This window comes from Falco rusticolus, chromosome 5 (genome assembly GCF_015220075.1).
Source record: "Falco rusticolus isolate bFalRus1 chromosome 5, bFalRus1.pri, whole genome shotgun sequence".
In the NCBI taxonomy this organism is placed as follows: Eukaryota; Metazoa; Chordata; class Aves; order Falconiformes; family Falconidae; genus Falco; species Falco rusticolus.
The window spans coordinates 20,501,909-20,527,315 of record NC_051191.1 but is presented as its reverse complement, the minus strand read 5'-3'; the positions used below and the strand labels follow the sequence as shown (position 1 = coordinate 20,527,315).

The window sequence follows — 25,407 nt, the reverse complement described above, 5'->3', positions numbered from 1 at the left end:
CCCAGTCCGGGTGCAAGACCTTGCACTTGGCCTTGTTGAACGTCATGAGGGTTGCACGGGCCCACCTCTCAAGCCTGTCAAGGTCCCTCTGGACAGCATCCCTTCCCTCCAGTGTGTTGACTGCGTGACACAGCTTGGTGCTATGTAAGATCTATCCTCTTTCAGCCTCAAACCATCACCCCTGTCGCTACAGGCCCCACTAAAAAGTCTGTCCCCATCTTTCTTATAAGTCCCCTTTAGGTACTGGAAAGCTGCTGTAAGGTCTGCCCAGAGCCTTCTCTTCTCCAGGCTGAACAGCCCACCTCTTTCAGGAGGCCTAATACTACATTGGGGTCTCCAGGTTATGTTTCAGCTACTTTCCGAGTACAATGTGGATGTCATCTGAACAACAAAATGCCTTCTGCATTGTGTTTGTGTGACTTAGCAGAAGCTGATAACTTTACTGTCTAAGTAAAGTTTGAGAAGAACTATTTTTCACTGGAAAGTGCTGCTGTCAAGGGTACATCACTTAGGGGTGTGAAAAGAACTCTTTTCCACTTGACATTACTATGCTGGCAGAATCCTTCTGTGAACTTCATTTGGTTCATTATAAGGTTCTTGATGTTTGGGAAGGTAGTGTTTTACAGTGTCAGATTATGAAGATGATACCTTAAGTGTTAAGTTAAAATTCTGTTCTGCATAGCAAGTCCCACAGCACCTCTCCTTAGAGTTCTGAAGTCCACATTGTTGCTTTGACTCATTAAATCAGACACTACCTGATAACTGTGCAAGAGTCTAATTCCTGGCCTTTGATGGCATGGATGTGATAGCTGGATGGTGCTGGTGGCTCTGTTCTCTGCTTTTTTTTTCTACTACACCTTCTAAAGTGTGTGATTAAGCTTCCTTGTATACCCCTTGCTCAGATGATGTTAGCCACGGTGGACGTTCTCACTGTCCTAGTGCATTTGACTCCCAGTGCTGAGTGAAGCTGGGGCAGCGATTCCATGAGTGCTGTAAGTTGGCATTGCCATAGAAGGAGGCATTCCTGCTTTCACCTTACTGCTTGTTTTGCCCATCCAGCTCCTCTTGAATCATTGCCAGCTGAAGTGTTCATGTGGTTCTAAGGTGACATGGACTAGGGAATTGATCCAACTGAAAACATCTCTCCTTTTATTTGTGTATTTTGCCAGGATTGTTTTTGGCCAGCTCAGTTCCTTGATTTGGTTTGGTGGTTTAATTTTTTTTTTTTTTTTTTTTTTGCATAGACTTGTGCAATGATAAGGGAGGAGAAAGGAGCACAAGATAAGTGGATGAGTATGAGCAGAAAGAAGGTGGCAGTGCCATTTTGTACGTTCTTTAAACTGTTTGCAGAACAACAGTTCATGGTGGTTTTCCTCTTTCTCTTCCTTGATCTGTAATTGAGGGCATACAGTTAACACAAAAATAGGATAATGCTTTATCCATTTCCTTCTCTTCACGCATGACAGAGGAATGCTTTGTTCGTGTAGCTCAGATTTTGTTGTTTTGGAGAGCTGTGCCATCAGGAAAAAACCTTGCTAGCACAGGCTGTTCATACTTCTGTCCCAAGTTAGACAGAAGCACCACTGTACAAGGGAGCCTCTAGATTCAGTAGCCCATAGGTTGGTGTGATGGAAGTGAAATAATCTGTTTTCTGCATTGCATCTTTACAGCCCTGTCTCCTCTCTGTTTCTGGACTCTCACAACTGAAAATACTAGAAGAATCTTAATCAGAAACCTCTAAGGAGGCCCTTCCAGCAGGCTTGTCTTTCAGGCAGCTGCATTTTGATATCCTTGGACAAATATGACATTGTGCAGATGGATGACAGTGTATTCTCTTAGATCGATGTCATTTGATCCTGAAATGTCTCTGTGAATTTGTGAAAGGAATAACATTGTCTTTAAATAATTTACTTGTGCAACGAGAAAGTTCACATGTGGGTTGCTTCTTGAAGCATTTTTAATATCAGGACAGATAAGTGGCATCAAAGAAATCTGTCCTCTGCCTGCATTTTATTAGTATAAAATCTTACCTAAAAAAATGCTGAGAGCCACGACCGCTGTGAGAAGACTTCATGTCTGATTTTGCTGGCATGTAGTAGGTATTAATGTGAATATCTCTTCTGCACTTCATCTTTTCATGCTTGTCTTAGTGAAAAAAGGTACAGCTTCTGTTGTATAATCTTAATGGAGGAGAATTAGGCTGGCTTCCTTATTCTGGACTGGAGGAGAGAACCTGCTGTGGCTCAGCTGTAGCACAGTGAGTCACTGGGATCTCACCACAAAACCCCACCTTGGGGTTGCAGAGTGGGTTACACCATTCCACATGCCTGACACAGTTTCCTTGGTAATTGGGAGAATGTGATCCCTGTTACTCTGAAGACAAATTCTGCTTGTCCTGGCTGGATCCATGTCTTCTCCCTGCATGTGAAGAGTGCCCAGGCATGGACCGTGGCTTCTGCAGAAACCCCTCGCAAGCTTAATACCTCTGTAGGTGAACTGATCTTCCAGTTTTCACCACTTGTAGCCAGGGTATCACGTACCCTTTTTGTCAGGGTCTTAACATGGATACTGTTCATAGCACAGAAAAAAGACCTACTGCACATTGTCCTGCTTTTTTTCTGTTGCTTTCACAGTTAAAAACCTGCAAGAATAAAAAGGGTATATTCTTCATGCTGTTTTTACCCTAAAGAAACAGTAGCTCCCAGGGCTTGGTTAGACTAACACCTGTATCTTTCTCTTGTACAAAAATTGTCCTACTGCAAGATCAGTCCTCAGCTGAGGAAAGATTAGTATCAATACTTCAGTGAAGTGACTGTTGATGTTGTGGTCCTTGAAAGATTAGACAACTTGGTCTGTTGATGGCTGCAGAATCCCTTGGTTGACTACAGTCTTAAATAGTAAAGCACAAACTTTCTTTCACTGTGGCCAATTAGGAATATCCAAGCCAGAGTCAAACTGTTACTAGGTATATTTTCAGCAGGTTTTAGAAGACTTAAGTTGGAATACCTAATATAACAGACTTTCTTAAGCATTGACTTCGCAAGACCTCGAAGACTTATTCATAGCATAGTGCAGGTTGGAAGGTCCCTGAGAAGGTCCAGTTGCCTCTGCAGAGCAGGTCCCATTAAGTAGATTGCTCAAGGCCTTATCCAGGTTTTTCAGTATCTCCAGAACTGAAGACCTGTCTGGGCCCTCTTCCAGTGTTTGATCACTCTCAAGTGGAGATTTTTTTCCTAACACCCGATTGGAGTTTCCCTTCTTGCACCTTGTGCCTCCCGTCACAGCATCTCCCGAGAGCAGCCTGGCTGCATCATTTGTCCCCACCCCACTCTGCAGTCAGAGACCACAATAGCGTCTCCCCTTCACCTTCTCCCCAGGCTGAGCAAAACCCATTCTCGGTCTTTTGTCTGGCCTCATGTGCTCCAGCCCCAACCATCTCCAGGCCGCCATGGGACCTGTGTGCTATGGCAATGTCTGTCCTGTGCTGGTGAGCCCCAGCCTGATCCAGTATCTTGATGGGTCTTGCTGGTGCTGAATGAAGGGGAGCAGTCTCTGCTTTCATACTGCTGGCTGCCCTCAGGCTGTCAGGGGCATGACGCTGACTCCTGGTGTGACAGGTCCACTAAGGACCCTCTTGGCCTTTTCTGCAAGCTGTTTCTGGGTCATTGACTCCCATCTCATTTTTCCATCCCCTGTGTAGGACTTTGCATTTTGCTTTTTTGAACTTCTGAGGTTCTTCCCAGGCAGTTTCCCAGAGTCACAGAATGGTTGGTGTTGGAGGGTGCCTCTGGAGATCACCTAGTCCAGCCCCCTGCTAAAGCAGGTTCTCCCGGAGCAGGCTGCACAGAGTTGTGTCCAGGCAGGTTTTGAATGTCCCCAGAGAAGGAGACCCCACAGCCTCGCTGGGCAGCCTGTTCCCCTGCTCTTGTCACCCTCACAGTAAAGATATTTTTCCTCATATTCAGGTGGAGCTCCCTGTGGTGCAGTTTGTGCCCGTTGCCCCTTGTCGTGTCACTGGGCACCCCTGAAAAGAGCCTGGCCCCGTCCTCTTGGCACTCGTCCTTAAGATGTTTGTAGACATTTATAAGATCCCTTCTCAGTCTTCTCTTCCCCAAGCGAAACATGCCCAGCTTTCTCAGGCTTTCCTCAGAAGGGAGATGCTTCAGTCCCCTCCTCATCTTGGTAGCCTCTGCTGGCCGCTCTCTAGATGTTCCCTGTGTCAGTTTCTCCAGCTTGTCTAGGTTCCTCCCCTCCTGCATATTAGCTGCGCCCCCTCGCAATGTGGTAGTCAAGTAGGTGTGGGAGAAGGTCTGCGTGGGTGAGCAGGACACTGCTGCCTGAGCTCAGGCATGCGCAGACAGCACTGACGTGATGGAGCATCCAAGAGAGGCAGTGAGAGGCTGCCCGAGCAGGCAGGGATGTTGCTAGGAAAGCCGAGGCTCAGCCAGTATTGATCCTGTCAAAGGCTGTGATGGGCAGCACAGGGAGTGATCCAGGGCTTCACCTAACAGGGCCTTGTAGCTAACTTGCGTGTGCCCGAGATGCCCCTTGGCAGTGGTATTAGTGTACATGTGGCATCAGGAGGAAAGATTGGTCATCCAAGGGCTGGATGAGCCTTGGCACTCTCCCCATGCACCAGGGGAGTCTGAGCTGCTGGCAAGCAGCATGGTTGTTGAAAGAGTAAATCTGGCTGGTGAGCGGGTTCTTTACTCCCTACCTAAGAGAGTCTCCAGCCATGCTCATCTCCCGCTTCCCCTTCTGTTGGTGAATTGCACGCTTAGGTGGCTCTGATGACTCCTTTGAGGAAACCTGTTCCTTCTTGCCTGTTACTGCCAAGCCGTTATGCCTTTTCTGTAAGTGCACATTTCCTGGTGGTGCAAGAGCTTTTTCATGTTGCCAGCTTCCAGCCACTCATGACTCGGAGAGTCTCCATCCTCTAATTCCTGTGTAGTCTCTGGCTGTTGGTGGTGAGACACTGGCACAGGCGGCCCAGAGAAGCTGTGGCTGCCCCATCCCTGGAAGTGTTCAAGGCCAGGCTGGATGGGGCTTGGAGCAACCTGGTCTAGTGGAAGGTGTCCCTGCCCCGGGCAGGGGGGGTGGAACTACATGGTCTTTAAGGGCCCTTCCAACCCAAACTATTCTGTTCCTCCTTCCATGCAAAACTAGGGTCCGGAAACCCTGACTCTTTCCATGGTCTCTACAAAAAAACCCTGTTGAAATTCTTTTCATGTAGTAATATGAACAATAATATATAACAACATAATACTACATTTTCTTTGTACCTCCAGCCATAACTCCTGTCACGTGGCAGCACAGTGCTTAGATGAGAGTGCATCTGCTGTGGGTGAGGGACATTATCTCCACCAAGGAAAAGCACAAGGTGCTCCCTGCTGCCTGGGACCTGGTTGACCATGCCCTCCCTCTCTCAGTTCTATATGGGTTGAGGCCTCCCATGTGTCAATGTAGTTGCCTCAGGTGGTGGTGGGGACTGTGCCCTCTTGCATGTCACCACTGTGGTCGTGCTGATTTGCAGTTCCATGCAGCCTCGACCAGCACCTCCATGCCCCCTTCCATGCCTGTGGCCTCATTAACTGCCAGGTCCCAGTTTGCCTGGACCAGTTTGCCATGTCCCACTTGTTCTGTGGTGCCTGAGCGTACATGATATAGGTGTTCCCCAGCAGTAAGCAATTGGGCAGAAACCCAGTGCTCCATAATCAGGTGGCAGCAAACAGCAGCCTGGTCTGTTTGCAGACAAATCAGTTGTCTCCTGCTTGCTTGCCCTGTGTCTTGCAGTCTTCCTTTTCCTGTAGAATAATTCAAGTTGCACACATATACAAGTTTTCTGTCCATAAATTCCTTACAAGTGTGTCATTCATCAGTAAGAGTAAATACACTACTGGGTTGCATGTGGTCAGAATAGTTTTCCTACACTATCACTCCACATTTGGGTGTTGACTGCCATTCCTGATGCTGAGCAGGAAAAACACAAGGAAGCATGTTGATCTCTGTTAGTTTTGCGTTTCATGTGTGACTCTTAAGGGAGATGCTGAATGTAACACTGTTGTGCTTCAGTCTAGGTAGGTAAGCCCTGCAAGTGTCACAGCTTTTGTTTGAGGAGTCCATTAAAGAGTATTCCTTTCCTTATGAATGTCTTCAGTCCATCTCTTAAACAGCAGCCTCAAGACAGAGGAATTGTTGCCTTCCAGTTTTACTAGGTGGTGCTTAATTCACCAAAGTTTGGTATTGCTCTTCTAATCTTAACACGTTATTTCAGTTGGGATTTTTTTTGCTTTTGAATTTCATTTTCTGTGTTCCTTAGTTCCCAGGAACAGTAATTCCTTTGCTCAGATGACTGCTCCTGCTTCCCTCCCCAGTACCTCTCTCTGTGGCCATCCAACTCCCCCTGGAGCCCATTCTTATGGCAGTCCAGGCAAAAAGAGCAAACCTTCTTATCATCCTTGCTTACCGTGTGACTCCCAGTTTTCATTAACAAGGCCCATAGGCTCAACTGATTTGGGACTTGAGGGAGGATGCTGATACAGAATAAAGTTGCAACTACAGTGGAGAGCTGGGATTTAAGTTGCTATGCTCTGCAAGGGGAAGTGAATACATTTAATGCAGCGGTGTTTATTAGTTTTCTTCTGGGCTGTGGAAGTTGTAAGGGTAGAAGAAACTTTGGTAGGTAAAAAATCCTCTGCTGATACAGATTGACAGGTAGGTTCTGCACGAAGCAATAAACAGGCTGAAACACACTGTACCATATCTATGCAGCTTACTATTTGAAGAATGGAAAGTTGCAGGTAAAAATGGGTATAAGTGTTTGGGATCTTTTTAATGAAGTTGTGCAGTGTGTTAATACTGTGGGAATACCTGGAGATTGCAGTCGAAATCTGGGCTCGTAATCATGGTGCTGTGCAAACACGGGGTGTAGAATTGATGATGAAAAATGAAAGATGCCAACATAACAGAGGAGAGATGGGTAATTTTATCGTTATAGAGAATGCCAGTAGGCATAATGCATTTGAGAAGCTGTTTTTTAGAAGATACAAGTGAGGAGAACTTCATTGATTTTGATGAAGCCGTTTTGGTAAATTGCTAGTTGACAGCTACCTGAGCTGTCATCAGAAGACTTGAGTCTCAGGATTTGAGAGAAGGGTTTCAGTAGTCATATCCAAGCACAGGGAGATGAGAAAAGATGCTTGTAGACTAAATCAGCGAAGAGGTAATGGACAGTTGTTTTGTTAGTGGAATAGAGATGGCAAGATGTATTAAGACACATCAGGGATAAACTCTACTGTGATGGTCCTGAGAAGAAGGTTTAGGAGTTTAATTTTGATGCTGGAAAACTAAAAACCAGTGGAAGAATCTGAAAAGATAGGTTGGTAGAGAGACTGGTGAGGAAGAATATCTTAGGAATCCAGTTTTTTGAACTGGATAAACTGGATATCGCGAAGAAGAAAGTACAGATACTAAATCTGAAAATAGGGTCTTGAATTAAATACTTGGTTTTGCAGCTGTATGCTGGGTAGATTTTTGGGCAGTGTTAGTATTTTTGCAATAATAAGATGCACCAGAAAGGAGACTTAAGTCAGACATTTCAGACTTAGTAGGAAAACAGCAGTATTATTTATGCGAAAAGTCACTAAAAATGGTGGTTTGGAATTTTTCTTTTAAGTCACTCATAGTTCATAACTCAACATGGCATTGGAGAGGAGAGGATGAGATCGGTAGGAAGGTTATTAGAGCAAAGCTGGTAACAAGTCAATGTAAGGATTATAGTTGAAGTCACGTGAATAGAAAACATAAAAATCAGCATTCAAGGAGAGAAGATAGGCATAGAGCCATCTTAAACAGAAATGGAAGGCAGGAGACTGTTCATTTTCTCCATGACTCATCTGGAGAGTGATGGAAGATTATATCATTGCAGAAACCTCCAAAGTCTGTCTGTCTTTTAATTAATGTTTGGTCAGTTATTTCAAAAGCAACTGTGAATGCATTAGTTTGACTGAGTAGTTTGATTTATGTTAGACATCTAGCTGTTTGCCTGGAATGGAAACTGTAGAAATTTAAGTGAAAATGATTGGGTGGAAATGAGAATTTGAGCTTGCATATGAAGCTGGGAAGGGAAAAACTGGAATGTGTCATTTGCAGATGGTGTACTTGGTTTGCATGCAGTCAGGAAAGGGAGATGAAGTGATAGCTTGTGCTAAGAAAAGGAAGTAGTCTGAATCTGGCGTAGAGCAAGAACGTGAGACACAATAGCATTGTTGTGTCATCTCAAAGTCTGAGAAATTATTTAGTGTAAACAGTAGTAAGGCTGTAAGAATAGGAAATGGTAGGAGAAGAACATGTCGATAATTACACTAATGCTGCTTCAGATGAGTGTTCATGACTGATCTGTTCCGTGTTTTCCAAGGGTATTTAAGCTTTTAGTTCCATGGGCAAGGTAGTACATACTGATGCAAATTAAAATGCATCTCTGTCTGTGCTTAGGGGAGTTTGTATACTGCTTGTGGCTTTGATTATGAAATAGAAGGAAAGGGCTTTCCCTTCTTGAAAAGCCTGTGTTACACAAGACTTATCAAAGATCCTCTGGTTTTGAATTCTGTGATCTCAAACAGGGATTTTCTTTCCCTCTTCCTTTCCTTCCAGTGGCTTAATGAAGCAAAGATTATTCAGAGACTTGTGGAACTGATCCATTCAAGCCAGGATGAGGACGTGAGTATGACAAGACTAAGTTTTGTCTTTGTGGGTGGTGCGTCTTATAAGTTCCAGAAGACTCTTCTGTCTCTTCGATAATGCCCAGGTGACTTACAGAGAGAGAAGACGAGAGACGATCTGTATGAATAGACATCCTGTCCGTCCTCTGGTTGCTCTATAGCAAAATGTTTTGTTGTACTTTTAGTCTTGACTTACTCTATTACTAATTTCTTAGTTCATTCTGCTGCTGCATCAGTTCATCTCAGTGTCTACAGTCAGTGGCAACTTGGTTTTAAGTAGGAACCTGCTGTTTGAAACAGGCTGTTAAAAAACATCTAAATTAACCAGTTCACTGAAATTTTCAATTCTTTTTAGACCATAAGCAAGGAGGTATTCAGTTGTAAAATCTACAATACACAGTTCTCTGAGCCCATGGAAGAGAAATGCTGAGTATTACAGAGTGCTTTTTCCCCCCTTTTTTTTTCTTTCAATAATGTTCACAAAATGTCCAAGCCAGGAGCTCTAGGTCTGGATTTTAGTTTCCTACATTATCATTTCACATTTGGGTGTTGACTGCTGTCCCTGATGCTGAGCAGGAAAAACACAAGGAAGTGTGTTGGTCTCTAGCTGGCCTGCTTTGACTTAAATGGGGATGGTGGCACTTGTCCACAGCTTCCTGCAAGTGCCAGCAGCAAAGTGAACTGAATGGCACAGGATTCTTATGGTGTAGTGTTAGTACCAACACTATGATTCCTTCGTCTCATCACAGCAAAAATTACCCCTTCTGGGAGAAAAAGTTGGAAGTAACATGCTGATTTGTATGCCTTCAGCCATGCTATCTTATTGGTGAATGCTTAATTACAGCATAAGATCTTATACGTATAGTAGCTACAGAGAGTCTTTGATTGATAGCCAGAATGAGATGATTAATTTATCAAAATACTACTTTAAAGCCTTTAAATACATAATAAAGAAGTTGTACAGGGTATTATCAAGCTATTTATTTTTCTTCATGCAGGAAACCTCTGTGTAGTGAGAAGTAAGAATGAAATACTTATATTTGAGATTTGCAAGTTAACACACTTGGTTGGGAAGATGTAAAAAAAGAATCCTCACTTCCTGAAAACTTTTAACTGCATTTAACTATTAAGTTCAGAAAGACCTCCTCTTTGATTTTAAAATCTGTTAATGCTTCTAGTAACTCATGTTGTATTTAACAGACAAATAATGTAGAACATGGAGGCACTTGTTTTAAAAAATTACGATTGTCAGTTTCTTGCATTCCCAGCTATGTTAAATTGTCTCTGATTGCCAGAATGAGCCAAGTAGAGATGTCAGTACTGAAATGTATTCTCTAACATTGTTTACAGAGGCAATCAAATGCTTCCCAGACCCTGTGTGATATCATAAGATTGAGCAGAGACCAGAGCAATCAGCTCCAGGATATACCTGAGCCTGATCCACTTCTCACAGCACTGGAATCGTAAGTACTTGTCAGAGAACTGTTGATAAACTACTTTCTACTAGAATTGTCACTTGCTGATAGCTCTCTAGAGACACAAACTATGCATGTGAAACCTTTGCTTAACTCTTGACATTTGTGCCAACCATTTAATACTGCTTTTAAACTGTAGCATCACTTAACTGCCTCTGTGGAGATCTCTGAGTTTTGTAGCTCTGTATGAAGGCAAATCAGGGTTAGCAATCCCCAAAGCTCACAAGCTGATTCGAGATGAGGCAATACTAGTGAATGTGTTAAAACACTCATAGTGAATTTGGAGGAAGGTGAACTGCGGTGGCAATAGTTAAGGGAAATCCCACAAAGACAAATCTTAAAATTCCTGTATGGACGGTGTTCTTGGAGGTTTAAATTGGGTATTGGGAAAAATTTCTGCACCAAAAGGGTGGTGAAGCACTGCAGCAGGCTGCCCAGGGAGGTGGTGGAGTCACCATCCCGTGGGGGTATTTAAAAAACATGTGGATGTGGCTCTTGGGGGGGACATGGTTTAGTGGTGGACTTGGCAGTGCTGTGTTGACAGTTTGACTTGATCAAAGGTCTTTTCCAATCCAGATGATTCTGATTCAGTCATACTTGGCTAATCAGTAGCTCTTGTTGCAACTTGTGCAAGTGTTGCACCATATAGACAGGTTTCAGATCATCAAGTTGCTGTTCTTCAAAATGGGGAAGCAAATGCTGTGATAACCGAAGGAATTCATAGTAGCTTGTATGTCATTGTGCACTTTTTGTAAGGGGCACTATCAACTGTCTTCCAACCTTTGCCGAGGTCTGCTTACATACCCTGAGTGTTCTCTGGCATGCTGGTTTGGGCTCCTGAGTCAAATATCAGTTGTAGACTCCATAATTTATGTGAACCTTGGGTTGCCTGCACTTCTGCAGAGATCAGGTGGTGCTGAGATACAGCCCGACAGCCCTCACCAAAGATTGTCTGCATGCCTGTTACTGAGACTGAATTATTAATCTGCCTGGTTTTATTCTCCAAATCTGGTTGAACCCTGAAAGAAGTAAGCCTGCACACTTTAAATGCCTCCCTAGTCTTCCCTATTTGAATGATACTCAAAATATCATTCCATTTCCTTGTGGTGTTAGGGCTAGATGGTGACAATTTAGATCTCTCTCTGTGTACTGTCCCTGTGGATCTCTGAAATACACTAAAGTTAGTGTCAGCTACTACTTTTGCCTCAAAACACTGTCACCTGTGACCTTCACAAGCTCTAACCACATGTCAGAAACATTGTGCAGTGCTTTCATTAGAGATGGCATGGCACAACGCAGGTACCTAATTGTTTCTGCACTCTGGTGATAAACTTTGCAGACACAATTTGTAAATAGAGATACTACTGTCTTTTATTAGGCCTGGTAGTTTGGCTGGAAAAAGTAGGAAAGCTGTTCTGGTTTGTGTTTTGTCATGTTTGTAGGTGATCTTGTGTAACTTACTTGAAGGTAATCACTAAATAATTGTGGGGAGGGGAATCTAGTGATTTCTATCATTTGGAAACTGTTGGGGTGTGCTAGGCTCTTCTAAAGGTGTAATCTAGTGATAAATGGCACTAGTGTACAGTTGGCAAAAGAAGCATTTGTAGTTTTTCAGGTTTTCTAAGTTACTTTTGGTAGAAGGTATTCCCTTGAAAAAAGGATGCAAGGATGCTTGTGATCCCAGCTAACAGTGCCCAGCACTTCTCAGAACCTTTGATTGTCCAGACAACTTGCAGTGAAACTCAGAAGAAGTTTTTCATTTAAGTTTGGTGGTTGTTTTTTTAAATACAGAGCTAACTTCTTCAGTATTACTGGGGGAATATATTGGTGAGAAACCTTCAGAGTATTTTTGTTAGGAGTAGTTTCCCAAATAGTGTTAGGTATGAGTTGTGTACCATAAAATGTTGATTTTTTTGTTTACTCTATTCCCTTAGCATTATTTCTTTGTTCTTTGTGATGTAGTTTTGAATTATTTATCTTAGCATGCTTGCCACTTCCTGTATTTGCTTCAAACCTAAAAACGTTACTGGAGATTCAGTGTGAGATTGAAACCAAATAAGGTTCTTTTAGGCCTGAAGGTGCCGTTTTGACAGAAAAGAAACAAGAGTTTGCATTGAATAGTGTAGCCTCTATAGCTAGGGCTTAAAATTCCTCTTTTACATGTTTTTGTTGAGCCAGAGCTTTCTTAACTTATGTGACATTGCTACTGTTTTCTCCTTATTCTGAGCTGTCAGTTCATACATGAATATTGGGGCTTCTGTTGGGACAGGAGCAGATGTGTGTGGGTAAAAACAGGACATGAATCATGCTGCACAGGAGCACTGGAAAGCCACAGTCCCTGCAGATGTGCAAAAGATCTTCCATGGGCTTGACATGTAACTGCCCCTGCAAGGCAACGCTCTTCCTTAAATACTTCCTTTCCTTTGCTGTGCCTGCAGAAATGAGGCAGATCTGGCCTTTTGTCCCATGGCCTGCCGTAATACTGTCTTGTTAAATAGCACAATGCTGGATTGTCAGTGTAGATTGCAACCCTGATTGCAGAGCCTTCAGCATCTTATCAGGTCTGTATTGGTTTTGTAATTGGTGTTAATGTTTGGAGGTTAGCCTGTCTCCAGTTGGGTCATTTCACCTGGGAAGCCCAGGACCTTTAATGAGGCTTGTAGTTCTGTGGAGAACATGGTACTTTCAGACTTTCTGGGTAATTTTAGACTTTGCTGGTAGTTTTCGACTTTCTTGGTAGTTTCAGAGAGGGATGTGGAACCCTGCTGTGTGTGGAGCAGAAGATTGCTGCCTGTGGTCGTCTTTCATGAGAGCCTTTGTGACACCAGTGGTGGGATTTAAGCAAGCTTCCTTGATTACACAAAGCTGGAGTTTGAAGTTTGTCTCACACTTTACTCAGGTGGTCTTTAGTATTCTTCCCCCTCTCTCTTTGCGCTCCCTGTCAGTCACATTCATCTTCCTGGTGTTCTCTGGGTATGCATTTTGCGTGTTTTAAAGCACCACATGTAACTTCCAGGAGATAAATAAAAATGTCTTTGCACTTTGAAAAGACACGTCTAAAAGTCATTATACCACTGCACCATTTAGAAGGAAAAAATACTTGGAGCAAAAGTGATTTTTTGCACAACTTACCTTTCTGCTGAAGGTCACCTATCTCGCTGCTTTTCTTGGCCAATTTTTCTGAGCGTTACTGGTAACCTTTTTTGATCTTCGGGTAACTTTTATTGTTTGTGAATCATGAATTAATGATGAGATAATAGAGCAAGAAGGAGCTGTGAGCAGAGTTATGGAATAGATTCCAAATCTAGATTTTTCAGTAACGGCTGGCTGTATGCAATAAAAGTGAATTTGGTTAATTACAGTAAACTCTTACTTCTTTTTCCTGACTCTGCCTCTTGTGCTTGTGCTGATGGAGTGTATTTAGATGCTACTTATTAAAATAATTTTCTTATGCATTATGCATGTATTTTTACATTTTTACCTCATTTTATTTATACAAATGTAAATGAGACATTTTGAATGTTAGAAAATAGTAAAAATGAGGCTGTGAACTTGAGTAACACTGTTTTTAGCTGGACATGTGACTTAGCCAGTCAAGAATGGCACTTGCTGAGTACTGGATTTTGGAGAGCTGTCATTAACATCTGCAGAATTAGCATGGGAAAGGGTCTGAATACAGAGGTGGAAGCAGTCAAGTAACTGTAGATGAGTAACAGTGCCAGCCCGAACAGAGAGAAAAGTGGGCTGTTACCTTTGTGCTAATTATTCTTCAATTCTAAGGCCATTTCAGAGTAATTTGTGATGCTAGAAAGGACCAGTATCATTATTCATTCTGACTCAGCAGTCTTCAAGACTTTGCTTGGTGATCCCTCCACCTGGCCCCAAATCTGTCAGTATTTAGAAGGCATCTTATCTTGGTTTAAGGGCTCAGAGATGGTGAATTGATTAAAATATTTCAAGGGGATAATAGTGAAGACTACTGAAAAGGTGCATATGATTTACAGTTTGCATTTGTTGGTCTCCGTTTCCAGGTCCTGGATCTTACAATGCCACTGGCAGACTGTAAGGGTCAACTTCTACTTCTTGTTGTCTCTGTCTTCTGGATTGTGATGGATAATTTTAGACTGTCCGCTGATAGCTTCATATTGTCTTTAGTAAATTAAATTGAGTTTACACTTGGGTTGTCTTCCAGTTTATAACTTAGATGTATATCCTATTGATAAAGGAGAATGACAATTGGTTTGGAGTCCAGTTATAATTGGGTCTTGTCTTAGTGACAAGTAAGCAAGTTCAGAAACCTGGTGTAGAGCCATTCTTGTCCTATGAGACTTCAGAGGGGTTGTATTTATTCTTTCTCAAAGAAAACTTGCAGCCTTTTTCTTCAGAAGACCCAGAAGTGGATATTTTGTGATTAAAGCAACTGCCAAATTACTTCTAATTCGTATGCTGCTAATGTGTGTGTGTTGATCAACAGGCAGGAATGTGTGGAGCAGCTCCTGAAGAATATGTTTGATGGAGAACAGACTGAAAATTGCATAGTGAATGGAACACAAGTTCTTCTAACGTTGCTGGAAACAAGGCGCTCTGGGTAAGTTAGCACTTACTTCTCTAGCAAGAACAATTTTAGGAATTCCAATCTAGTATTACTTAAGCAAAAAAGGAGATTTTTTTTTTTGGCCTAGTGTGATGTGCTGTCTAGAAACAAGTGCAACAAAAGCTGTTTGGTTTCTTTGATGCAGTAGCTGTACCTCATGGCAGTTGTACCAGTTGGCAACTGGGCCTTTTTGTGGGCTCTTTAGTTTTCTTGCATGTGTGTAGCAGTCTTGTCTGTAACATCAGAGATCTTAAAGCAGAATGTGTGCAGAGTAGGGGAGGGAGTGGTATGTCATGCATAAACTGTGTGATGATGTGTATATATATATGGTTGTATAGTTTTGGGTTTTTTTTAAATTATATCACCCTTTTATTTCTTACGGAGATGGAGGAGAGAAAAGGCAAAAGAGTTCTGGGAAGGGAGACATTGAAAATCTCTTTTTTTTATAAAGGAGGAGAAAAGAGTGAAGGAAATAATGGAGGGTTAGGAAAGATGAAAGAGAAGGACAGATGGCGGCACTGGGCAAACAAGTTGCTAGTCAGAAAGTCATATGCGGAGTTAAAACTGAAAAGCTTAAATACTAATTCTACCATGTCTTGTGCCCAGGATCTCTGAAGGTTTGTGAGTTGGAGGCTTAGGCGTTCCTATCTAGCCCATTCCCTGCCTTGCTGGAATTACATCTCATGACTGAAATGAAAGCATTTCTTTTATTCCAATGTGAGACTCTGCTGTTGGAAAGGGCTAGTAATAGTTGTTGTAATTTACTGCTTGCTGATAAAGAGGTATGGTTATGAGCACAGCTGCATGCCTGCTCAGGGTTTTCATTGGTTAGTGTATTTATATACATCTTTTTCAACACTTGTGGAAGGTTTACGGTTTTTAACGAATGTTTATAGTAACTCTTGCTTATGTAATTTACTTTTCAAATGTTTGGGAAGTTTTAAAAATGATGAAGCACTTCAGTAATTCGTCTCTCAGCTCTGCAGACAGCTTATTGTCTGTCTTCCCACTCATCTCATTCACAGTTTTGATTGTGTGACTAGCATATCATAAATGATACATTAATAGAAATGTAGTTATGTAAATATATTCAGTAGCCAGAAATTATTATTTTTCATATTCATAGTTATTTTTCAAGAGAAAATGACCAACATGGACAGTGTGACTGGAGACCATTCTAAGATTTTGTCAAATCTCAACTGTTGTGCTTTTCTTCTTTACAGAGTGGAAGGACTGATGGACTCATACACTCAGGGATTTGAAAGGTCTTACACTGTCAATAGCAGCATCTTACATGGTATTGAACCAAGGCTAAAGGATTTCCACCAGCTGCTGCTCAGCCCTCCCAAGGTAGGGCATCCCAGCATCTCTCAGGAGCAAATGGCTCCTGAAGTGTGTTTCAAGGTTTCCCTTTCTTTATACAAAGGCTTCCTGGATATTTTCTGAAAGCACCCTATGCTGGAACAGGCAGATTACTTCTGAAGAAGAACTCATGCTTAAAGTTTATAATTCAGGTGCTTAGGGACTAGGCAGTAGGAATTTTGAAAAACATTGTATTCGAGTAGAAGTAGGGAAGAGGACTTCTGTAGAAGAAGAGAGAAGAAATAGAGATACGTTGGGACTGGTGTAAAGATGGTTAAGGGGTGAAGAGAAAGGAGCTTTCAGTTAGTGGATATTTTGATGTTAATCTTCAGTTTTGGAAGTAGAAGTCTCACCATGATTGCATGACACTGTCCTCTGTATGGGAAAATGGTTTTGGTTTACCTGAAGAGAGTATTTATGAAATGAACTCGTTATGTTTAGTCAAATCGTTGTGCATATATGCTTGAGGAAATGTTGATCTTTGCTGAGGTACTCATTATCCATTTCTCTGATAGAAAACAGCAATCCTAACTACAATTGGTGTCTTGGAGGAGCCACTGGGGAATGCTCGTCTTCATGGATCTCGTTTAATAGCTGCTCTGCTTCACACAAACACTCCCAGTATTAATCAGGAACTATGCAGACTCAGTACCATGAATTTATTACTTGTAAGTGCGACACTGTGACTAAGGAGAGGGGGAATAACTTTACACTGGAAACAATTTTACTTTCCCTTTCATCTGTTCAGTGCAAGGTAGTTTGCTTCATGTGTGCTGGTGTCAATTGTTTTTCTAATCTACTGAAAGGAGGAACATCCGTCCTCAGAATAGTATTTGTAATACAAATACAGTTGCTTAGTATTTTGAACTGAACCTTTTGCTTCAAATTTACTGTTACAATAATTAGTAGTTGTATCAGCTCTCATAATACGGAGAGCTGATCTTTTTGTCTAGCTGTGAACAGGGACATGTTCTGAAAACTGCTGATAGAACCTGGACAATCTTTCAGAAAATTATTTTCATACATAGAAATTTAGTTAATATTTTTCTTACGATGAAGTCAACCACAGAATAGATAACTTTTTTTTTCAGCATGTCTGTGCTGTGAGACCTAGCTGTGTAGGAGAGTATTTCCTATGTGCTCAGTTTGTTGGAAAGTATGCATTACAGCAGAGCAAACAGAGCACATTCCAACCATAAGTGGATGCTAAGGTGTACAAGTAAAACTGTTTTAGTGGAATTGCTGATTATACAGCTAATTGGGCAGTGTTCAAATATCATTTGATTGTTAAGAACGGAAAGATGTATCTAGAGTGAATTCTTTTGTTTCTCTTTTTTTTTCCCCAGGACTTATTTTTTAAATACACATGGAATAACTTTTTGCATTTCCAAGTGGAATTGTCCATAGCAGCTATCCTCTCGCACTCTGTGCAAGAGGGAAAAACTACTACTAATGACCTAGAAAGCAAAGAAGAGGTGCTGAATGGAAATGTGGCCACAGAGAACTTAAAGACTCCAGAAAACAATACCGAGAATATCATGGTTACTCATGTAAGTCTGGTCGTGTCACCTGAGAATTTTAGACTGATTGATTCAGTCTGCATATGCATTAACAAGGAAATGGTATGACGAACTGTTCAAGAAGATGGAGTTTATTTAAAAGTGTCTAGCTATAACTTGATTCTGTCAGTTCTGGATGGAAGTGTACTTGCTTTTGTGCATTTGTTGTTAGCATCCAATTACAAAATAAACATACCACCCATCTCATTTAATGGGCTTGTTGAATCTATTTTTATTTAATTTTTTTAGTAAAGATGTATATAAACTTTGGACAAAAAAAATTAGCAACTACAACTAGCTGACTATGTTTTAGCTTCTGCATGGTGGCCCTAACGATGAAAATTTTTTGTTGTGTTTGTAACATGACAATGTTCTTCATTGCTGCTTATGTGAAGCCCAAAAGCAGGCTGAAGATGTGTGTAGGTATTGCTGTTTTCCCTGGATCCTCTGAGGAAAAATTTGAGAAGGAAGAAACTTGAGCTCTTGGGAAAGATAAGTGCTGAACTTTAAGTTCTTGTTCAGTAGGAGTGAAGGAATGAACAAAAGTAACTACAGTTCAATACAGACTTTGTAAGGCATGAGTCTTACTTTGGCAAACTTTTGAAATGTTCTTCCTATCTCTTTTTTTTCTTCTTTGTTTTTTTTTCCCTCTAGCTGTTCCAGAAATGCTGCCTAGTGCAAAGGATATTGGATGCCTGGGAAGCCAATGACAAAATACAGTAAGGGATTTCGGGTTCAGAAGGTCTTTGTTCTAAGGCTGCAGATTTAGAATGTTGCCTTGAAATATTCTTTCAATTATTTGGATAATTTACAATTTAATGGTGTAAAAAATGATTTGGATTATGATTTGGAATTAGTATTATTTGCATGTTAAAAACCAAATTTACTAAATAGGCATATGATTTGAAAGCATGATTTTTTCAAAGTGTCTATAATGTATCAGCCCAAACGCACAATGTGCCTCTTTCTTGCTTTCTCAGGAAATTACATGGCATAGAACTTTTTTCTTTCTTTCTTTTTTTTTTTTTAAATGCATAATTATATTCTCCCTAGAGTGAGCAGCTATGTGGAAACTGAGACGGGCAAGCATTTTTGCCCCAGATTTGCCCCACATTTAATATTCTAACTTTATAAACTACTTGGATTTCATGCTGATTGCAGCAATCATAAGAACAAGTTAATTTTAAAAACCCTAAAACACACTGAAGTGAAGTGAAAACACTATCTAGACTTCTGTTTCTTTGTCCATCTAAATGCTTTGGTCCTCTCCCATTATTTTGATCTCTTTATGGCTTCAGAGTGCCTTGTAGTCCTGCTGTAATTGTTTTAGGCTTACTGTCAGGCCATAATTGCTGGGTTGAGTTTTGGTTTGACTTTTTTTAAAATTTGGATTTGTTGGGTTTTTAGGGGTTTTCCCTCTTGCAGCCCCTAGGGCTGTTGATAAAAAATTTCACTGATAGTTTAATTACACAACTATCATTGTGCACAGTCTTGTAGGTAACAAAAATATCTGTGGCTGCTGCTTAAAAGTTTCCTAATTAAATTAGACAGGAACTAGAGCTCATACATATTTTATGCCAAATAGTTCCAGTCACCATATTGGAAAGAATTTTAATGGCAAGAAAAAAATACTGCGTTAACGAGAGGTATCTCAGATGGTGTGCTTTAAGGAGTTTGATTTATATGAGGTTTATTGTACCACTCAGTGAGGAGATGGAGTCAAGCACTGGGAGCCCCAGGGTCAGCAATTCCAAATTAAGAGCTTGGGAATTATTTCTTAAAAATCATCAGCAGGAATGGTGGTAATATATTTTCCTGTTGGAACATGGAATTTCTCCCTGGGTTCTCTTAGTTTTAGTTGTTCCATATGTTCTTGATGAAGGACTTTGTAACTATTAGAATTTAACTTCTAGGTAACCCACATAATTCTTTTACTGCAATCCATTTGATCTGCCTGCATAATTAGAATTGAAAATAAAGTAAGCCCGGTCATCAATGTGAGCTTATAGGAAACGTCAGTTTCCTGAAGCACATCTTTGCCTGCCTACTGATGTAAGTGTAGTAACCACCAATTGTGGCATGGTTGATAAAAGTATTTGAAAGTGTTGAAATAAAAGTTAATTTTGCATGTTTGCTGTCTTCATTCTAGCAGTGTGTAGGGTCTGCTCAACCAAGAAAACATGTTGTATAGGTACTTCCACAGGACCAGACAGATACAGCATTGCTGTATGCTGCTCTTGTCACCATAGGCTTTAAATTTTTGAGAAAGCTGAGCTTTGCAAGTTTGCTGAAAAACATACATTTTTATAGAGAGCAGTAGGGCACTGCCATGTCCCTTGGCCCCATCCACCCATGGGTTTTGTCCTCCAGAGCTCTTGTGCAGGTCTGTACAGGGCCCTTGTGGATGCTGGTGTAACCCCTTGGGTGTGCCTGCATGGTCCTGGGGGTCTGGGGGTACCCCAGCTGCAGGCGGGCTCTAACCTGAGGCTGGGGGTGCTGGAGGTGGCCTCAGGCTTGCAGCAGGACTGCTGCAGCCGAGGTGCTCAGCAGTGTTTTGGGTACGGGCTGGAGCTGTCTGTCTTGTTGGGTTGGGGTTGCGAAAGGAATTGCCATGAACCTGTGTGCAGAAGGTTGTAGCACGGCATTGGAAACTCGTTTCCAGGTGTTCAGTTTGAGTAGTTCTCAACCCTGAATTTTGGGGTTAGTGCTTTCCTTATTTTAGGATGTCTGCTATGAAGACAGGCTGAGGGAGCTGGGAGTGTTCAGCCTGGAGAAGAGAAGGCTCAGGGAGACCTTAGAGCGGCCTTCCAGTACCTAAAGGGGCTTGTAGGAAAAATGGGGACAGATGTTTTAATAGGGCCTGTGGCAATAGGATAAGAGGATATGGTTTTAAGCTGAAAGAGGGCAGGTTTAGATTAGATCTAAGGAAGAAATTCTTTACTGTGAGGGTGGCGAGGCGCTGGCACAGGTTTCCCAGAGGAGCTGTGGCTGCTCCATCCCTGGAAGTGTTCAGGGCCAGGTTGGATGGGGCTGTGAGCAACCTGGTCTAGTGGAAGGTGTCCCTGTCTGTGGAAGGGGTTTGGGACTAGATGGTCTTTAAGCTCCTTTCCAACCCAAACCATTTTGTGATTCTCTGTATGTACAGATACAGTTTGTATTGGCTTTGTACTCTGGTTTTTGGTGCAGGAACATGTGGAGGGATGAGGGTTTGTTTTCTAAACCATCTAGTCCCCTCACCTGCAAATGTTCAGCTCCAGCATTAGGAGAAAGCCCGAGATAATTTCACAATAAACTTTTTAGAGATTCAGGAGATGATTACACTTTTCAAGGGGTGTGTAGGACATGCAAAAAAAAAAAAAAAAGCTTAAAATGTAGCTGTAAGTGCATGTGATCAGGAGAGCTGATACTGTCTGATGGCTTTGCTGTATTTGACCTGTCAGCTTAGACTGCTGCACACAGATGCCCCCGAGCAAGGGTAGAGAAGAATTTACATGAGCACAGCATGCCATCTCAAAATTAGCTCTGATGTACTTAGTGTCTTCCTCTCTCCCAAGGAAAAATGAAAGTCTTTATTATGCATGGACTCTGTTAGCATCTAGGAAAGAAACCTTTGTTTTACAGCTGGAGGCTTAGTGACCTGAGGTGGAAACTTACTGTTAGTAAGGGGGTTATTTTTGTTCAGTTTGATTCCGACCCACCAATTTGATTTGTGGTGGCTTGAGTTAACCTTGGGTGCTCCTTGGGCTACATCAAGAAATAATAATTTCAGAATTTGACTTGAGGATTTGGGAGTTTCGTCTGGGTTTCTTTTCAGCACCTGCCAGTTTAAAGGCAGAAATGCTGTTTCTAAACATGGTACTGTGAAATTTCTTGCCAGGAATCTGCCACTGGGTTTAGGTTTTTGTTCTCAAATCTCATCAGTCCTTCTTTGGATACTGTAGAAAGCACAATTAGTTCAGGCTTTTCATCCCACAATTTTTAGATTGCTGCTTTGCTATTTAGTGAAGGAGAACCAATGAAGATTCAAAGAAAAGTGACTTAGGAACTGCCTGGACTTAATGGTGGCTTCTTACACTTTTTTTGTAAGGGGGAAATCTAATGGTTGTAGATTACTGTCTTTTGTTCTCTTGAATTCATCTGCTTAATACTTCAATTGCAAGTGAAACTCTCTAAAGCTTTCTCAGTAGTAGTGATGTAAATTCTTACTGCTGTGAGTTTTCTTTAGTGAAAATTATAATCAGATTATTTATTTCTGCAGCGGTCTTTCAGTGTACCCGATTAGCTTCCTCATTGTAACTGGCTTAAATTTTATCACGTGTATTCTGAACTGGATGAGTGATCTCTTCCATCTCAATACATGAGAAAATGCAGAAAGGTTCAGTTCTGGCTAAACTCCTCCTGTGCCTTGCCTGCATGAGCAGAGGGTGTTCCTGCTGAGTCTCTGCTGCATCTTCTATACTAACCCTGCTTGGTGTAATGTGTACATATGTCAGACTGTTGCAACAGTGGGGAACTCTTAGCATGGCTAGGTTATGAAGGCGGTTATGACTGTGACCCTGGGATTCCTGCTGCCTGGTTATGTTGCTACTGACTGTTTTCTCTTTTCAGGGCAGAAGGTGGAATGAGGCGAGGCAATATGGGCCACCTCACCCGGATAGCCAATGCTGTAGTACAGAATATGGAGAAGGGCCCCATGCAGACTCAAATTAGTGAGTTCATTAAAGGTACATGCTCCTTTCTCTAGTCCTTCTTTTTTTTCTTGATTAAATAATACTTTCAGGCCTTTTGGAAAGACTTTTATTGCATGTATTTTGTGAGGGTCCCTGTTTCCCGTAACTTAGAAATAATGTCTAGGCCAAATTTGGTTGCTCTTTGTTTTCATACAATCATATTGAGATGGAACTTTGTTTTTGCAGCCATATACTGAAGGTATCCTTTTAGAGCTAAAGAATGCTTCTTTTCTTCCGGATTTATGTATATGTTTATAATGCTTATTTACAGCATTCTAGGGTGGTGTTCCTCTGCTTCCTTATTATTGTATCTGTCTGAGAGGATGGGAGACACAAGAATAAATGATGACGGAGACCCTCCATCTCCACTTTGTTGGAGATATTCACATTGCCAGGCTTTGTCCATCATATCTTCATTGGATTTATTTTGAGAACTAATTCTAGCTGACATTTTTGTGTGAGAGGAAATAAGATTTTCCATCTGCATCTATTAAGGGAAATAATGAACGCAAATGTGACTTGAGTTTCCACTTTTGGCATATAACAAACATATCAAATGGTAATATAGTAACTCGGTGTGTTGTCATATCCACATGAAATTTGAGAAGTTATAAATATTTTAGTAAAGACTGCAAGTTTCACAAGTCCTGGTTATTTCTCTCTCTTGTTTTACTGTACTGGGTCTGGCTGGGATGAAGATAACTTTATTCATAGCAACCATGCGGTGCTGTGTTTCAGAGCAGTGACTAAAATGGTGTTGACAACACAGCAATGTTTTAGCTCTTGCTGAGCAGTGCTTGCACAGCACCAGCACCAAGGCTTTGTTATCCACTCTGCCCCCCCGCAGCAAGTAGACTGGGGGGGGTGGACAAGAGGCTGGGAGGGGACACAGCCAGAAGCCAGACAGCTGACCTGGACTGATTGAAGGGCTATTCCATGCCATATACTCAGCAGTAGGAACTGGAGGAAAAGTCTTTCTGAGGTAGCTCCTGCTCAGAAACTAGCTGGGCATCAGTCTGCTATTGGGAGATGGTGAGTGAGTGCCTTTGCATCACTTGGTTTGGGTTTTTTCCCCTCTTTTCTCCATTTATTAAACTTTATCTTAGCCCATGAGTATTTCTTGCTTTTGGTCTTCCAGTTCTCTCCCCCATCCTTCTGTGGGGAAGACTGAGTGAGCAGCTGGGCGGGTGCTTAGTTGCTGGCTGGGGTCAACCCACCACAATCACCATGAAAGAAAAGGAAGGGAAAAATGTAGAACTCAAGTCACATGTTTACAGTTTTCAGAAAGTTGTAGTAGAAATTTTGCATCTTTAGGCCACTGTAATTCCACAAGTGAGTTAAGTCCAGCAATATCTTACTGGTTGGCCTGATAAAAGATGTTCCTTTCTCTGCAGAATTTACCATTTTTAGAAAATCATGAGTAAAATTTAATTCACTTTGCAGAATGTTTACATAATGGATGCATTACTTGGTTCATGTGCAGGTTTATGTGTCTGCTCAAAAACTTGTAGGTAACCAGTGGGACTAAATGACTGGCTTTGATCCCTTCTTATTGAGATGTGGTAATCTTTATGGTGATCTTTTTATTACAGAGCTACCTGAAGACTGCAGAGGGAGATGGGAGAGTTTTGTAGAAGAGACGCTGACAGAAACAAACAGGAGGAATACAGTGGATTTGGTGAGAACAGTGATATGGTGCATATTTCAGATAGACGTACTATTTTCTGGACTTAAATTTTAAAAAGTCATATGCTGGGTTTTTTCTTCTTTTGCTTGTTTTTACGAAGAAAGTGTACAAGGGTAGAGCGTTTGTAGAAAACATACTCCATAATAGTTTTTCAGGTAGCACAACTCTGATAAATGTTGGAAAACTGGTGCATGTTTGTGTGTTATTCACTGGGACAGTTTCTGCCTTCTGAGGAGTCTGGTTTTTGTTTGTGTGGAACAAAGGTATTTGAGCTTTCTCTGCTTTGTTGTGCTTATTGTTTTGTCCTTTTTTCAGGTGAGCACTCACCATCTGCACTCTTCCAGTGAGGATGAAGACATTGAGAGTGCTTTTCCCAATGAACTCTCTCTCCAGCAGGTGAGCTGACAGCATGCTTTTCACTATTCCTGGGAAGCTTGCTTCTCTGATTTGCTCTTAATCCTTCCTAGTATAGAGCAGCTTTCTAGATTCTACTCTCAGTCAGTGTGTGTTCAGCTTTTTTGTGTTTTTCCAGTATAGTTACTTACATGGTCTAGACTCCAATTTGGAATAAATTTGGCTCAGACTGCATTCAAGTCCCAGATACATGATGTGCCTCACATTTCTGTGAGGCACTGCATATTTCTTGCTCTTTTCCTGATTCTCTTCACACTGGGTGGTCCTGATGTTGTAGACCAGTTGCAGCAACTTGCTGTAGTTCCCAGCCAACCAGGTAGTGTGCATCACCTACCTGCAGTAGAATGGGAGCTGACAGAGGGGTTCTACTTCCTCTTGGGCTATGCAGACTGTTAAAAACTGAAGGAGCCATACTAAAATGTTAGCAGTAAGTGGGAGCAGTAAGCAGTAGCCTTGACTTAGGAGGAAACAGAGGTAATTAAAGGTTCGCTTGCATTTAGCAAAGATCTCGGGATCCTCAAAATCTGAGGTATTCTGCTAAAGGTCCATCAAATTATGGAAGCTGCTTTTCAGGATGAAGCATTTGGACAAGATTCTCCAACCTTTCTTGATACTAAGAACATAAAGAGCACTAGTAGAACATATTTAGTAGGAAGCTACCTATGTGGAATAAAAAGACAATCTTGATCTGAAATCTAATTAAGGGAAAAATGAGCTGAAAGTAGTTTATAGTTACTCTGTTGTCCAGATACTCTGGCTGCTCTTGACGTTACAAATACCTTTCTTTTCGTCAAATGAGACTTAGAAAGTACATTAAAAAGGAAAAATGCATTGCCTTTGTAAAAAAACCAAAAAAACCAAAAAAA

At 41.6% G+C, this 25,407-nt stretch overlaps 1 protein-coding gene across 3 annotated transcripts in view; it reads left to right on the top strand.

Moving 5' to 3' along the window:
- The window catches only part of PPP6R2 (protein phosphatase 6 regulatory subunit 2), a 120,911-nt gene that overhangs the window by 58,382 nt on the left and 37,122 nt on the right, over positions 1 to 25,407 (top strand). For all 3 annotated transcript variants that reach the window (XR_005104398.1, XM_037388700.1, XM_037388701.1), the window contains 10 exons: positions 8,653 to 8,718; positions 10,071 to 10,183; positions 14,670 to 14,783; positions 16,013 to 16,139; positions 16,667 to 16,819; positions 17,498 to 17,701; positions 18,365 to 18,429; positions 22,319 to 22,434; positions 24,033 to 24,118; positions 24,443 to 24,523. Coding sequence is in view for 2 of the 3 variants with exons in the window: in XM_037388700.1 (XP_037244597.1) it covers positions 8,653 to 8,718; positions 10,071 to 10,183; positions 14,670 to 14,783; positions 16,013 to 16,139; positions 16,667 to 16,819; positions 17,498 to 17,701; positions 18,365 to 18,429; positions 22,319 to 22,434; positions 24,033 to 24,118; positions 24,443 to 24,523 (1,125 nt within the window). In the remaining variant the exon portion in view is untranslated. The remainder of the gene's footprint in view (positions 1 to 8,652; positions 8,719 to 10,070; positions 10,184 to 14,669; positions 14,784 to 16,012; positions 16,140 to 16,666; positions 16,820 to 17,497; positions 17,702 to 18,364; positions 18,430 to 22,318; positions 22,435 to 24,032; positions 24,119 to 24,442; positions 24,524 to 25,407) is intronic.